At 39.5% G+C, this 14,943-nt stretch overlaps 1 protein-coding gene across 1 annotated transcript in view; it reads left to right on the forward strand.

Annotated features, from left to right (window-relative positions):
- Positions 1-14,943, forward strand: part of SCG3 (secretogranin III) — a 55,159-nt gene that overhangs the window by 13,604 nt on the left and 26,612 nt on the right. The window contains exons 5-7 of the mRNA XM_049903753.1: positions 1,619-1,761; positions 2,557-2,706; positions 5,153-5,330. Coding sequence (XP_049759710.1) covers positions 1,619-1,761; positions 2,557-2,706; positions 5,153-5,330 — 471 coding nt within the window. The remainder of the gene's footprint in view (positions 1-1,618; positions 1,762-2,556; positions 2,707-5,152; positions 5,331-14,943) is intronic.

Consider the following 14,943-nt stretch of genomic DNA (forward strand, 5'->3'; position numbering starts at 1 on the left):
GTTCTACTCTGTCCTATAGAGTCGCTGTGAGTCGGAAATCGACTTGACAGCAGAGGGGTTTTCTTTGTTTTTTTTTAAATGATATTGAGTCTGCTCCTGAAAAATAGGTGATGAACCCCATTCTCAGCCAGCCAGGAGGGGAACTGATGTTATGCTTTTTTCTTAGAGGCTTTTCTGTTCATTTGTCACTATGATACACAGGGCTCCTAGGCTCACAGCTCATGGGTTGGCCGACAGCTTAGCCATTATAGAGAGTCTGAGAACTTCCAGTCCTCTGGGTATAATCACCGCTCTCATTTCTCCTAAGCTTCTTTCCAGAAAACCCAAGGATGATATTTTGCCTGAGGCTGCACACACCCCATCTTCACAGAGTCTGGAGATGCCAAGGGAGAACCTCTTTGTTCTGAATCCCCAAAAGCCACGAAGAACAGAATCTGAATAGGAATATCGGGGCAGGTTTTTTTTTTTGAGTGAATGAGGATTAATTGGACAGAATCTGGCCAGGGATTCAATTTCCATTTTCTCTAGAAGATAATACATTAACATTTATATAGTGCTTTGCAATTTACAAGGTGCTTTTACATCTTATTTCATCTGATCTTCACAACAACCCCATGAAATAGATATTTTCATCATCCTCCTTACAGTGGGCCAAGGACATATAGGTAACAAGAGGCTTCCCTGAGGATAAAATTGATTTTTTCCCATCTGCCTAGAGGTGACAGAGAGTTAAGTGCCTTGTAAACTTGAGGTGCTCGATGTAGTATAGATTGGAAGAGACCAATTGATTCCTGGTAATTCTCCATGGATATAGTGCAGTCCTTCATTGCCACTGACACTACTGTGTCTTCTTTCTGTCACAATCAGCCCTGGTTTTGGTCTGAATTAGTGCTGCCAAATGTATTCCCAAGGATACATATTTGCATGCTTCTCTGCAAAGATTTACATATTGCTTTGCACAAATCTGTTGCCTCATTTAAAAAGTCTGAATTCTAGGCATATAAAAAAAAATAGTAAGTTCCCTATTCTCTGGAGAACAGGGCCTTGTCACATTAATCTGCCTTACATAAAGACACTCTGACACGTTTAATTAAAAGTAAATATTTATTCCAGGTAAGTCATGAAATCTTCAGTACATGCTCTCTAATTCTGGGTTTGAAGCACCTTCCCCTATTCCCAGCCTAGGAATTTACCTGCAAAGGGAGTACATGTAGGGAATATTACCAATCTACTCTCTGCACAGAAATGAAATATCAAATTATATAATGTATAGAAGGGTGCTTTGAACTATATGGCATACTACATAAATACAGCGTACTATCAAAATAATATAAATAAATAATTTAAAAATTGTATTACTGATAATAAAAGGAGGGAGCTTTTGTGTTATTTTCAGCTCTTCCTCTTATTATTACATATTTTAAAATTTCCGTTATCATCCTAGTTTCTTAACGTGAAGTCTAATTTCATTTCAAAGCAAGAGTTTATGCAGACTAAAAACCACCATGCCTATAATCCAAAGATACGTACACAAATGAAGTATAAATTTTAAATAGAATATGATCCATGAAATAGGTCTATGATCACTATGAGGTGAAGTTGTGGTTGCTCTGTCTAGATGACCCAGATGGCCTTCATCAACTAGATGGAACTCCTCTAACTGCTGAAGACATTGTTCAGAAAATTGCTACCAGGATTTATGAGGAAAATGACAGAGGAGTGTTTGACAAGATTGTTTCTAAACTGCTGAATCTTGGCCTAGTAAGTCATAATACATGAGAGTAAATTAAATTCTTAGTACATTTTGGAGGATGCCAAGAAGCCAAGCCACTTGATTGAAATACCTAAATGTTTACAATGCATCTACTTTGTAGCAGGCTCAATAGGTTTCAAGGACAAGTAAAGTACTTTCCCTCTAGGAGTTTATAGTCTGTCAGAGGGACTAGACTAGCACACATACAACCACACACAAGAACCGTAGGAGGAGTTCGGCATGCAAAAGGTTGGGCTATATCCAGTTGGGCAGTAAAGAAATGCTTCAGAGGAGGAGGTGCTTGAAATGTTAGGATTTTAACCAGTAGAAGTAAAAGACGTGTGTGTGGTGAGAAGGAAATAACATGAGCAAAGGCACGTAATGTGTGTTTGAGAAACTAAGCAATCCAATTTGATCCTGCCTTAGCTTGGCCCACCACCCTAACACAGCCCTGGCAGGCTTTAGGAGGCTGCTAACTGTGGGGTTTGAAAAGTTACCTATGACCTGCAGCTGTGCAGGGAGCAACTCTTGAGCTCTTCCTCAAAGTAAATATTCCAAGGGCTCCAATAGAAAGGACTGACCACCTGCATGGTGGGCCCAAAGACACTTCTGCCCAGGAGTGCTGAGTAGCCCCTGTAACAGCCAGCATGTTGTAGAAGCATAAATGAGAGCTGTTCAGAAAGAGGGTTCAGAAGATTCTCCCCTCTAAAAAGACGTGTTCAACCACAGAGTTCAGTCTATATATTTTTCGAAACCACAAAAATGGGAATAGCAGTTGTATATGTTTTGCCTCTTTATAACAGATCACAGAAAACCAGGCACACACACTGGAAGATGAAGTAGCAGAGGTTGTACAAAAATTAATCTCAAAGAAAGCCAACAATTATGAGGAGGAGCCCAGTAAACCCAAAAGCAGAACAGAGAGCAAGGCTGGGAAAATGTCAGAGAAAGCGGTATGTATATGTAAATGTATGTGTATGTGATGTATGTATGTTTATGTGTGCATGGGATGCTTGTGTCTATATATAATTAATACCTGGCTTAGTGCCAAAGAAGATCTGGGGTATGTGGCACTTTTACCCAACTTAAAATGTATATTCATGAAATGCCAATATGTTAATATATATATAAACCCTATCCCAAATACAGAAAGAAAAAAAAAAAAAAGATTAATAGGTTTACGGTCCTGTTTTAGAGGAAGCGAGGAAAAAAGCAGAAAATGACTCTGAATTTTTTACTAGATGGCCTGAAAGCAGGGCTTTGAACTGGCTTGAACCCCTGCTGAGAATTTGTATTTCCGCCCTAGATATACTGGCTCAGAATCTACAGTTTAACAAGATCTGCAGGTGATTCTTATGTGTAATAAATTTTGAGAACCACTGCTCTACTAGTGGTTCTCAGAACTGGCCCCTAACCAGCAGCATGAGCATCACCTGGGAATTTGTTTGAAATGCAAATTCTCAGTAGAGTTTTGAATTGAAATGAACCTGTTCAAAGCCCTGCTTAAAACCTCTTCTTTGCTTACCCAACTTCCTATCCCCACTAGCTGCCACCTTTTAAACAGCTTTGAAGATCTACCCACTTAAAGAAAGCTTTCTAGATTTATCAAAGAACTCATAACTTTCACTCAAGCTGAAACTGACATAGCTATTTTCATGATCCTTTGCTCCAACTGGAAACCTGGTGGTATAGTGGTTAAGTGCTACGGCTGATAACTAAAATGTCGGCAGTTCAAATCCACCAGGTGCTCCTTGGAAACTCTGTGGGGCAGTTCTACTCTATCCTGTATAGGGTCACTATGAATCGAAATCAACTTGATGGCAACAGGTTTGGTTTTTAGGTTTTGCTCCCATTATGTCCTCCTTATTCACCCATCTCTAAAATTGTGCGTATGCTCGACCTGTTCACTCATGTTGCCTAAATCCATCAATTTTCCTATTCATTCAACAAATATTTATTGAATACTGTGTACCAAACTGATGTAAAAAAAAAAATTATGTTGAGTCGATTCCAACTCATAGCAACCATACAGGACACAGTAGAACTGCCCCATAGGATTTTCGAGGAGTAGCTGGTGAATTTAAACTGCCAACCTTTTGGTTAGCAGCCTTAGGTCTTAACCACTGCCTCACCAGGGCTCCCAGGCTGATGTAGTGCTCATTTAAAAAGACATAATCCCTGCTCTCATAAAGTTTACAGCCTAGTGGAAGAGGTAGATGGTCTTCAAATAGTCATATAATTTTAATTACAGCTGCATTAAGTTCTTTGAGGAAAGGAATGTGGTTCTACGAAGCCTCATAAAACAGGAACCTGTTCTTGACTTAGGCTTAGAGAGGTGACTTGAACTAAGAATTGAAGGCTGATCATGAATGAGAGGCAGCATGTAGAGAAGGATGTGTGGAGTACCCAAGCAACTGAAATAAGGACAGTGTGATGGCATGCAGAGAGTTATGAGAGATGAAGTGGGAAAGGTGGACCCAGGCCAGACCATGAGGGCCTTGTGAGACATTTATATGGGCTCTGACCTTTACTGGAAGTGATAGGAAAACACTGAAAGATTTTAAGCAAAGGATCTACATGATCATATTTTTAAAAGATAACTCTGACTACAGTGGGGAGAATGCAGTGTGGGGAAAGGACTGAAGGTGGGTAGCATAACAGTTAGAAGGTGAGAGATGAAGGCAGCTTGGACTAGTGTGAAACAGAGGAGAAGGAGTGATGTGTACAAATTTGGAATGAATTTCGAAAGTATATGAACTGATCTACTCGTGGGTTGGATGGGGGAAGGAAGAAGAAGAGGTAAGAGAGGCTCTTAGATTTCTGTCTAGTTCATTGAGTTGAGAATGGGCCATTCACTAAGACAGGGAACATTAGACAAGGATCAAGTCTTGGAGAGTCTTGTACACCCATCCAGACAGACCTTAAAATGTCACCAAAAAATTCCCAAAGTATCATTGCTCTGCTAGTGTTAGACATTCTGGCAGGCTCTCCTGTACTGTGGCACTACCCCTTTTGGTAGAGTCTGTGAACTCAAAGCTCCCCTCCTTGGTGAAAGGCAGTTTTATGAGGAGAGACTCATAAAGACTGAAGGAGGGTACTTGACTGGTACAGGAAACTAAAAATTCCCTATCTATTCTCACCCAAGAAGGAGCCAGGGTCTTTAGGGGGTTTTCCTGGAGGTAGACCCCTCTCCCTAAGTCCCTGTCTGCATACCTACCCATGTGGCTAGTTGCCCACACGCCCAAATATAGAAAAGGGTTTGAACCTGCAGGAGCTTGCAAAGGAGGAGGCATTCTTGCACTTTACATTCAAGTGCACCACAGAAGAAAGAACTAAGCTGGAGTTTCATTAGTGCTAACAAAATCTTTATTTTTTATCAAAATTTTTCCCCCACTGGAGACTCCACTGGCAACAATGCAAGATGGTTTTACTAACGGAGAAAATGATGAAACAGTATCTAGCACATTAACCTTGACGAATGTCTTGGAAAGGAGAACTAAAACCTACAGCGAAGATAACTTTGAGGAACTCCAATATTTCCCAAATTTCTATGCATTACTGAAAAGTATTGATTCAGGTAATCACTGTGTTTCTGACCATATGGAACATAAACAGCTATTCTGGGAAATGTGTGGGAGTGTGTGTGTTTTGTGTTTTCAGTTTCTAAATGCAGTCTTCAGTGACACACCACGGGCTCAGGAAAATAGTTCACATCAATTTTTTTTTTCTTTTTAAAGAAGTGTACTAGTCATGGAAATATTTAGGAAAGGTAATCAGGAAGGGTAGAGTTTCTGAATAATTTAATGCTTTTTTTAACAGAAGGTTCATTTATTTGTTCAACAAACAGTTATTGAACATGTGCTGTGGACAATGTACCAGAGTGAACCTTGTCCAGATATATGATTGACTCAGACAGTATCCTTCCCTTACCCAGTTCAACCCCAACTCTTATTGCAATTTTTGTGTTAAGAGTATTCATTCATTTTCCTCCCTTGGAGAATGATTATGTGGAACATAACATCCTTTTTTAGATGATTCAGTATGTTGCTTTGTAGACATTTTCAGCTTCAGCCTTCAAATGAGTTAAAGTGGAAGACATTGGTCTAAAGGAGTTCAGGAGCCCAAAACATATTTGGGAAATTATTTGATTTTTTAAAATAAAATCTTTAATGTATCTTTCTCTTTTTTGTTATATGTGCACTAAGGATTTCACATCGTGTTTATTTTTGGCTAATCTGTGAGGAGGATCTTAATGGGCAGAGCTTCTGTTGTTGTTATTGACCTGACAGATCCCTTAATGGCTTTTCTTTTCCCTGTTCAAAGATTCAGCCACCAACTGAACATGTGCATGAGTGTTACTGTAATCATCAAGTATTTGTCCATAAAGTAACCTTAGTATGAGCTTTCATTTCTGGAGAGCACCCATTGTCCTTCAATTCCAGACATTAGCCAGATGGCACAAGCCCCTCTGCTGGTGTCTGCAGGGTTTGTACCTCTTAAGGCTTCATTCTAAGCTATCTTGCCCCATTGGTTGGCAGGTGCCCAGCTCAGAATCTCTGTCATCCTCGTGAGTTGCTTCTTGTCCATGAAGGGCATAAGCACAATATCAAGTACTAATATAGATGTGACCTTGGACAAATAATGTCATGGCTGAAGTTATCATTTGGTGCCCTTTTCCAACATCTGTTGTCCATCCTCTTCTCTTACCTTTCTTCCTTCCCAGCTGTGAGTTTTTTTTTTTTATTCTACTGTGCTTTATGTTATTTTATTTGTTTTTATCTTCTCATTACCTTCATGCCACTCCTTATTGCGTTTATTTTTCTAGGATTTTAATTTAAATACTTATGCTGAGGTCTTTGATGATACTTATTCTTCTGAAAGATACTGAGCAAGATCTGAACCAACTGAGAAATAATAAACCAAGTAGAAACTCAAAATATCATCTCTATTACTGATAAAAGCTGTGTTGTAACTTAGTGTGAGAGCCAAAAATGGACTTGCTCACTCCCTCCTCCTCAGTCCAGATGTTGCAACAGACAATCCCAGGGAAAGTTTGAGTCTGCAGATCAGGCACTTATCCCAGGTCCCTGCCTTCCACTGTTCCACGGGAGCAAAGAAACATTCCAAATCCCTTATCAGCTGAGAAATATAGACTAATGGCTATTGCCCACTAACCACATCTGTAGGGATGATGAAAAGTGGGGAGTAACCCTCTTCATGGGAACTATGCCAAATACGAAGGGTTTCCAAGAAACTGTTAATAGTGGTTACCTACAGGGAATAGAAAGGAACCCTGGTAGCACAGTGGTTAAGGGCTCAGCTGTTAACCAAAACCTTGACACTTCCAACTCATCAGCCACTCTGCAGGAGAAAGATGTGGCAGTCTGCTTCCGTAAAGATTTACAGCCTTAAGATGCATCAATTGGTCTCAACCCACCTGGAGCAAAGGAGAATGAAGAACATCAAAGACATAAGGTAATTATGGACCCAAGAGACAGAAAAAAAAGGGCCACATAAATCAGAGACTACATCAGCCTGAGACCAGAAGAACTAGATGGTACCTGGCTACAACCGATGACTGCCCTGAAAGGGAACACAACAGAGAATCCCTGATGGAGCAGGAGAGCAGTGGGATGCAGACCTCAAATTCTCGTCAAAAGACCAAACTTAATGGTCTGACTGAGACTAGAAGGACTCCGGAGGTCATGGTCCCAAGACCTTCTGTTAGCCCAAGATTGGAACCATTCCCAAAGCCATCTCTCCAGACAGTGATTGGACTGGACTATAAGAAAATGATACTGGTGAGGAGTGAGCATCTTGGCTCAAGTAGACACATGAGACTATGTGGGCAGCTCCTGTCTGTAGTGGAGATGAGAAGACAGAGGGGGACAAAAGCTGGCTGAATGGACACGGGGAATACAGGGTGGGGAGAAGGAGGGTGCTGTCTCATTAAGGGGAGAGGAACTAGGAGTACATAGCAAGGTGCATATAAAGTTTTGTATGAGAGACTGACTTGATTTGTAAACTTTTACTTAAAGCACAATAAAAATTAAAAAAAAAAAAAAGAGAGATTTACAGCCTTGGAAACCCTATGGGGAAGTTCTACTCTGTCCTATAGGGTTGCTATGAGTCAGAATTTACTTGACAGCAGAGGGTTTTTGTTTGTTTGTTTTTTGTTTTATAGAGAGTAGGATTTAAAGGGAAGAGTAAGAAAGAGAATCTTACTTTTCACTTTTATTTACTTCTGCCCTGTAGGGTTGACTCAATGGCAGTGGGTTTGGTTGGTACTTTTAGAATATTTTTACTATATGCATATATTCTTTTAAATAAAATAGAGCTTAAATAGCAATATATGCTACTGTTAAAAAACAACCTTCCATTTTAAAAATAAAAATACACGTGTGTTCTTATTTTCAAATATTAAGCTTAGTTAATGAATACATCTCATGTAGCTGTTTACTTCTCTTACTCTACAGGTCTGTCCTGAACATATCATTGACTTCAAAACATACAATTGGACACTTTGTTCTTGCCCTCAAGGACTAAATGGCCCAAGAAGAGGAAAGTTGTTGGGCCACCAATCTTCTCTTTTGAGTTCATAGTCTGTTGAGTTGAAAAAGTGTCTCTGTATCACCTATTGATAAAATCTTTTAGATTAATTAAACCTTTGAAGAAGTTATAATTGTTCATTTCAGGGGAAAAGCTTAGTGTACCAAACACTGTTCTGCATTCTCCAATTAAGCCTAAGACTTTTTGTAAATTAAATATATAGGGTTTTAGCTATAAATGTAGTGAGAAATACTTCAATAAGATACTGTACTTCATAAGTTGACATTGAAAGATGAAGCTATATTCTGCTAGGTTTTTTTTTTTTTTTTTGGTAACTTTTTATTGTGCTTTAACTGAAGGTTTACAAATCAAGTCAGGTTCTCATACAAAAATTTACATACACCTTGCTATATACTCCTAATTGCTCTCCCCCTAACAAGACAGCCCGCTCCTTCCTTCCGCTCTTTTTTATTGTGTCCATTCCGCCAGCTTCTAACCCCCTCTGTTCTCTCATCTCCCCTCCAGAGAGGAGATGCCAACATAGTCTCAAGTGTATACTTGATGCAAGAAGCTCATTCTTCACCAGCATCTTTTTCTATCCCATTGTCCAGTCCAATCCCTGTCTGAAGAGTTGGCTTTGGGAATGGTTCCTGTCTTGGGCTAACAGAAGGTATGGGGCCATGACTACTGGGTTCCTTCTAGTCTCAGTCAGACCATTAAATCTGGTCTTTTTACCAGAATTTGGAATCTACATTCCACTCTTCTCTTGATCCTTCAGGGGTTCTCTGTTCTGTTCCATGTCAGGATTGTCATCGGTTGTAGCTGGGCACCATCTAGTTCTTCTGGTCTCAGGCTGATGTAGTCTCCGGTTTATGTGACCCTTTTTGTCTCTTGGGTCCATAATTACCTTATGTCTTTGATGTTCTTCATTCTCCTTTGCTCCAGGTGGGTTGGGACCAATTGATGCATCTTAGATGGTCGCTTCCTAGCATTTAAGACCCCGGAAGATGCTCTCCAAATTGGGATGCAGAATGTTTTCTTAATAGGTTTTATTATGTCAATTGACTTAGATGTACCCTGAAACCATGGTCCACAAACCCCTGCCCCTGCTACACTGGCCTTCGAAGCATTCAGTTTATTCAAGAAACTTCTTTGCTTTTGGTTTACTCCAGTCGTGCTAACCTTGCCTGTATTTCCCTTCACCTAAAGTAGTTCTTATCTACTATCTAATTAGTAACTACCCCTTTCCCTCCCTCCCTCCCCCCTCTCATAACCATCAAAGAATATTTTCTTCTCCGTTTAAACTATTTCTCAAGTTCTTATAATAGTGGTCTTATGCAATATTTGTCCTTTTGCAACTGACTGATTTCACTCAGCATAATGCCTTCTAGATTCATCCATGTTCTGAAACGTTTCACAGATTCATCACTGTTCTTTATCATTGCGTAGTATTCAGTTGTGTGAATATATCATAATTTATTTATCCATTCATCCATTGATGGACACCTTGGTTGCTTCTGTCCTTTTGATATTGTAAACAGTGCTGCAACGAACATGGGTGTGCATATATCTGTTCGTGTAAAGGCTCTTATTTCTCTAGGATATATTCCAAGGAGTGAGATTGCTGGATCGTATGGTAGTTCTATTTCTAGCTTTTTAAGGAAGTGCTAAATCGATTTCCAAAGTGGTTGTACCATTTTACATTCCCACCAGCAGTGTATAAGTGTTCCAATCTCTCCATGACCTCTCCAACATTTATTATTTTGTGTTTTTTGGATTAATGCCAACCTTGTTGGAGTGAGATGGGATCTCATTGTAGTTTTGATTTGCATTTCTCTAATGATTGGATGGCAGTGGCTTTTTTTTTTTTCCTTAATGGCTAATGATCGTGAGCATTTCCTCATGTATCTGTTAGCTACCTGAATGTCTTCTTTAGTGAAGTGTCTGTTCATATCTTTTACTCATTTTTTAATTGGTTTGTGTTTTCGTAGTTGAGTTTTTGCAGTATCATGTAGATTTTAAGAGATCAGGTGCTGACTGGAAATGCTATAGCTAAAACCCTTTTCCCAGTCTGTAGGTAATCTTTTTACTCTTTTGGTGAAGTCTTCGGATGAGCATAGGTGTTTCATTTTTAGGACCTCCCACTTATCTAGTTTTCCTTCTGCATTGTTAGTGATGTTTTGTATACTGTTTATGCTATGAATTACGGCTCCTAACGTTGTCCCTATTTTTTCTTCCGTGATCTTTATCATTTTAGATTTTATATTTAGGCCTTTGATCCATTTTTAGTTCATTTTTGTGCATGGCGTGAGGTATGGGTCTTGTTTCATTTTTTTACAGATGGATATCCAGTTATGCCAGCACCATTTGTAAAAAGACTGTCTTCCCCATTTAACTGATTTGAGGCCTTTGTCAAATATCAACTGCTCATATGTGGATGGATTTATGTCTGGATTCTCAATTCTGTTCCAGTGGTCTATGTATCTGTTATTGTACCAGTACCAGGCTGTTTTGACTACTGTGGCAGTAAAATAGGTTCTAAAATCAGGTAGAGTGAGGCCTCCCACTTTGTTCTTCTTTTTCAGTAATACCTTACCTATCCAGGGCCTCTTTCCCTTCCATAGGAAGTTGATGAGTTGTGTCTCCATCTCATTAAAGGATGTCATTTGCATTTGGATCGGAATTGCATTAAATCTATAGATCTCTTTTGGTAGAACAGACATTTTTACAATACTAAGCCTTCCTATCCATGAGCAAGGTATGTTTTTCCACTTATATAGGTCTCTTTTGGTTTCTTGCAGAAGTGTACTGTAGTTTTCTTTGTATAAGTCTTTTACATCTCTGCTAAGATTTATTCCTAACTATTTTATCTTCTTGGGGGCTACTATAAATGGTATTGATTTGGTGATTTCCTCTTCGATGTTCTTTTTATTGCTATAGAGGAATCCAACTGATTTTTGTATGTTTATCTTGTATCCCGATACTCTGCTGAACTCCTCTATTACTTTCAGTAGTTTTCTGGAGGATTCCTTAGGGTTTTCTGTGTATAAGATCATGTCATCTGCAAATAGAGATACTTTTACTTCTTCCTTGCCAATCTGGAGGCCCTTTATTTCCTTATCTAGCCTAATTGCTCTATCTAGTACCTCTAGCACAACGTTGAATAAGAGTGGTGACAAGGGGCGTCCTTGTCTGGTTCCTGATCTCAAGGGGAATGCATTCAGACTATCTCCATTTAGGATGATGTTGACTATTGGCTTTGTATAAATGCCCTTTATTATGCTGAGGAATTTTCCTTCTATTCCTATTTTACTGAGAGTTTTTATCAATTGGTAAAATTACGTGATTCTTGTCTTTTGTTTTATTTATATGATGGATTACATTAATTGTTTCTCTAATGTTGAACCATCCCTGCATACCTGGTATGAATCCCACTTGGTCATGGTGAATTATTTTTTTGATATGTTGTTGAATTCTATTGGCTAGAATTTTGTTGAGGATTTCTGCATTTATGTTCATGAGGGATAAAGGACTGTAATTTTCTTTTTTTGTGGTGTCTTTACCTGGTTTTAGTGTCAGGGATATGCTGGCTTCATAGAATGAAGTTAGGAGTATTCCATCCTTTTCTATGCTCTGAAATACCTTTAGTAGTAATGATGTTAACTCTTCTCTGAAAGTTTGGTAGAACTCTGCAGTGAAGCCATCCGGGCCACGGCTTTTTTTTTTTTTAGGAGTTTTTTGATTACCTTTTCAATCTCTTCTTTTGTTATGGGTCTGTTTAGTTGTTCTACCTCTGTTTGTGTTAGTTTAGGTAGGTAGTGTGTTTTAGGAATTCCTCCATTTCTTCTAGGGTTTCAAATTTCTTAGAGTACAGTTTTTCATAGTAATCTGATATGATTCTTTTAACTTCAGTTGTTGTTGTTGTTGCTAGGTGCTGTCGAGTCAGTTCCGACTCATAGTGACCCTATGCACTACAGATCGAAACACTGCCCGGTCCTGAGCCATCCTTAAAATCGTTGTTATGCTGGAGCTCATTGTTGCAGCCACTGTGTCAATCCACCTCGCTGAGGGTCTTCCTCTTTTCCGCTGACCCTGTACTTTGCCAAGCATGATGTCCTTCTCCAGGGACTGATCCCTCCTGACAACATCTCTAACGTATGTAAGATGCAGTCTCGCTATCCTTGCCTTAAGGAGCATTCTGGCTGCAGTTCTTCCAAAACAGATTTGTTTGTTCTTATGGCAGTATTCTTTGCCAACACCACAATTCAAAGTTGTCAGTTCTTCTTTTGTCTTCCTTATTCATTGTCCAGCTTTCAAATGCATATGATGCAATTGAAAACACCATGGCCTGGGTCAGGCTCACCTTAGTCTTCAAGGTGACATCTTTGGTCTTCAACAGTTTGAAGAGGTCCTTTGCAGCAGATTTACCCAATGCAATGCATCTTTTGATTTCTTGACTGCTCCTTCCATGGCTGTTGATTGTGGATTCAAGTAAAATGAAATCCTTGACAACTTCAGTCTTTTCTCCGTTTATCATGATGTTGCTCATTGGTCCAGTTGTGAGGACTTTTGTTTTCTTTATGTTGAGGTGCAATCCAGACTGAAGGCTGTGGTCTTTGATCTTCATTAGTAAGTGCTTCAAGTCCTCTTCACTTTCAGCAAGCAAGGTTGCGTCATCTGCATAACACAGGTTGTTAATAAGTCTTCCTCCAATCCTGATGTCCCGTTCTTCTTCATATAGTCCAGCTTCTCGGATTATTTGTTCAGCATACAGATTAAATAATTATGGTGAAAGAATACAGCCCTGATTCACACCGTTCCTGACTTTAAACCAATCGGTATCCCCTTGTTCTGCCCAAACAACTGCCTCTTGATCTGTGTAAAGGTTCCTCAAGAGCACAATGAAGTGTTCTGGAATTCCCATTCTTCGCAGTGTTATCCATAGTTTGTTATGATCCACACAGTCGAATGCCTTTGCATAATCAATAAAACACAGGTAAACATCCTTCTGGTATTCTCCTCTTTCAGCCAGGATCCATCTGACATCAGCAATGATATCCCTGGTTCCATGTTCTCTCCCGAAACCGGCCTGAATTTCTGGCAGTTCCCTTTCGATATACTGCTGCAGCCGTTTTTGAATGATCTTCAGCAAAATTTTCCTTGCGTGTGATATTAATGATATTGCTCTATAATTTCCACGTTCAGTTGGATCATCTTTCTTGGGAATAGGCATAAATATGGATCTCTTCCAGTCAGTTGGCCAGGAAGCTGTCTTCCATATTTCTTGGCATAGATGAGTGAGCACCTCCAGCGTTGCATCTGTTTGTTGAAACATCTCAATTGGTATTCCCTCAGTTCCTGGAGCCTTGTTTTTCACCAATGCCTTCAGAGCAGCTTGGACTTCTTCCTTCAGTACCATCGGTTCCTGATCATATGCCACCTCTTGAAATGGTTGAATATCAACTAATTCTTTTTGGTGTAATGACTCTGTGTATTGCTTTCATCTTCTTTTGATGCTTCCTGCATTGTTTAATATTTTCCCCATAGAATCCTTCACTATTGCAACTCGAGGCTTGAATTTTTTCTTCAGTTCTTTCAGCTTGAGAAATGCTGAGCATGTTCTTCCCTTTTGATTTCCCATCTCCAGCTCTTTGCACATGTCATTATGATACTTTACTTTATCTTCTCAAGACTCCTTTTGAAACCTTCTGTTCAGTTCTTTTACTTCATCAATTCTTCATTTTGCTTTAGCTGCCTGAAGCTCAAGAGCAAGTTTCAGAGGCTCCTCTGACATTCTTCTTGGTCTTTTCTTTCTTTCCTGTCTTTTCAATGACCTCTTGCTTTCTTCATGGTTGATGTCCTTGATGTGATTCCACAACTCGTCTGGTCTTCAGTCACTAGTGTTCAATGCATCAAATGTATTCTTCAGATGGTCTCTGAATTCAGATGGGTTGTACTCAAGGTCATATTTTGGCTCTCGTGGACTCGCTCTGATTTTCTTCAGTTTCAGCTTGAATTTGCATATGAGCAGTTGATGGTCTGTTCCACAGTTGGACCCTGGCTTTGTTCTGACTGATGATATTGAGCTTTTCCATCATCTCTTTCCAAAGATGTAGTTAATCTGATTTCTGTGTTTTCTATCTGCCGAGGTCCATGTATATAGTTGCTGTTTATGTTGGTGAAAGAAGGTATTTGCAATGAAGAAGTCGTTGGTCTTGCAAAATTCTATCATTCGATCTCCGGCACTGTTTCTGTCACCAAGGCCATATTTTCCAACTACGGATCCTTCTTTGTTTCCAACTTTCCCATTACAATCGCCAGTAATTATCAATGCATCTTGGTTGCATGTTCGATCAATTTCAGACTGCAGCAGCTGATAAAAATAATCTATTTCTTCATCTTTGGCCCTAATGGTTGGTGTGTAAATTTGAATAATAGTCATATTAATGGTCTTCCTTGTAAGCATATGGATATTATCCCATCACTGACAGTGTTGTACTTCAGGATAGATCTTGAAACGTTCTTTTTGAAGATGAATGCAACACCATTCCTTTTGGAGTTGTCTTTCCCAGCATAGTAGACTACGTCAGTTTGTCGTACTGTGGGGGCTTGCGTGTTGCTGTGATGCTGGAAGCTATGCC

This window comes from Elephas maximus, chromosome 12, assembly GCF_024166365.1.
Source record: "Elephas maximus indicus isolate mEleMax1 chromosome 12, mEleMax1 primary haplotype, whole genome shotgun sequence".
Taxonomy (NCBI): domain Eukaryota; kingdom Metazoa; phylum Chordata; class Mammalia; order Proboscidea; family Elephantidae; genus Elephas; species Elephas maximus.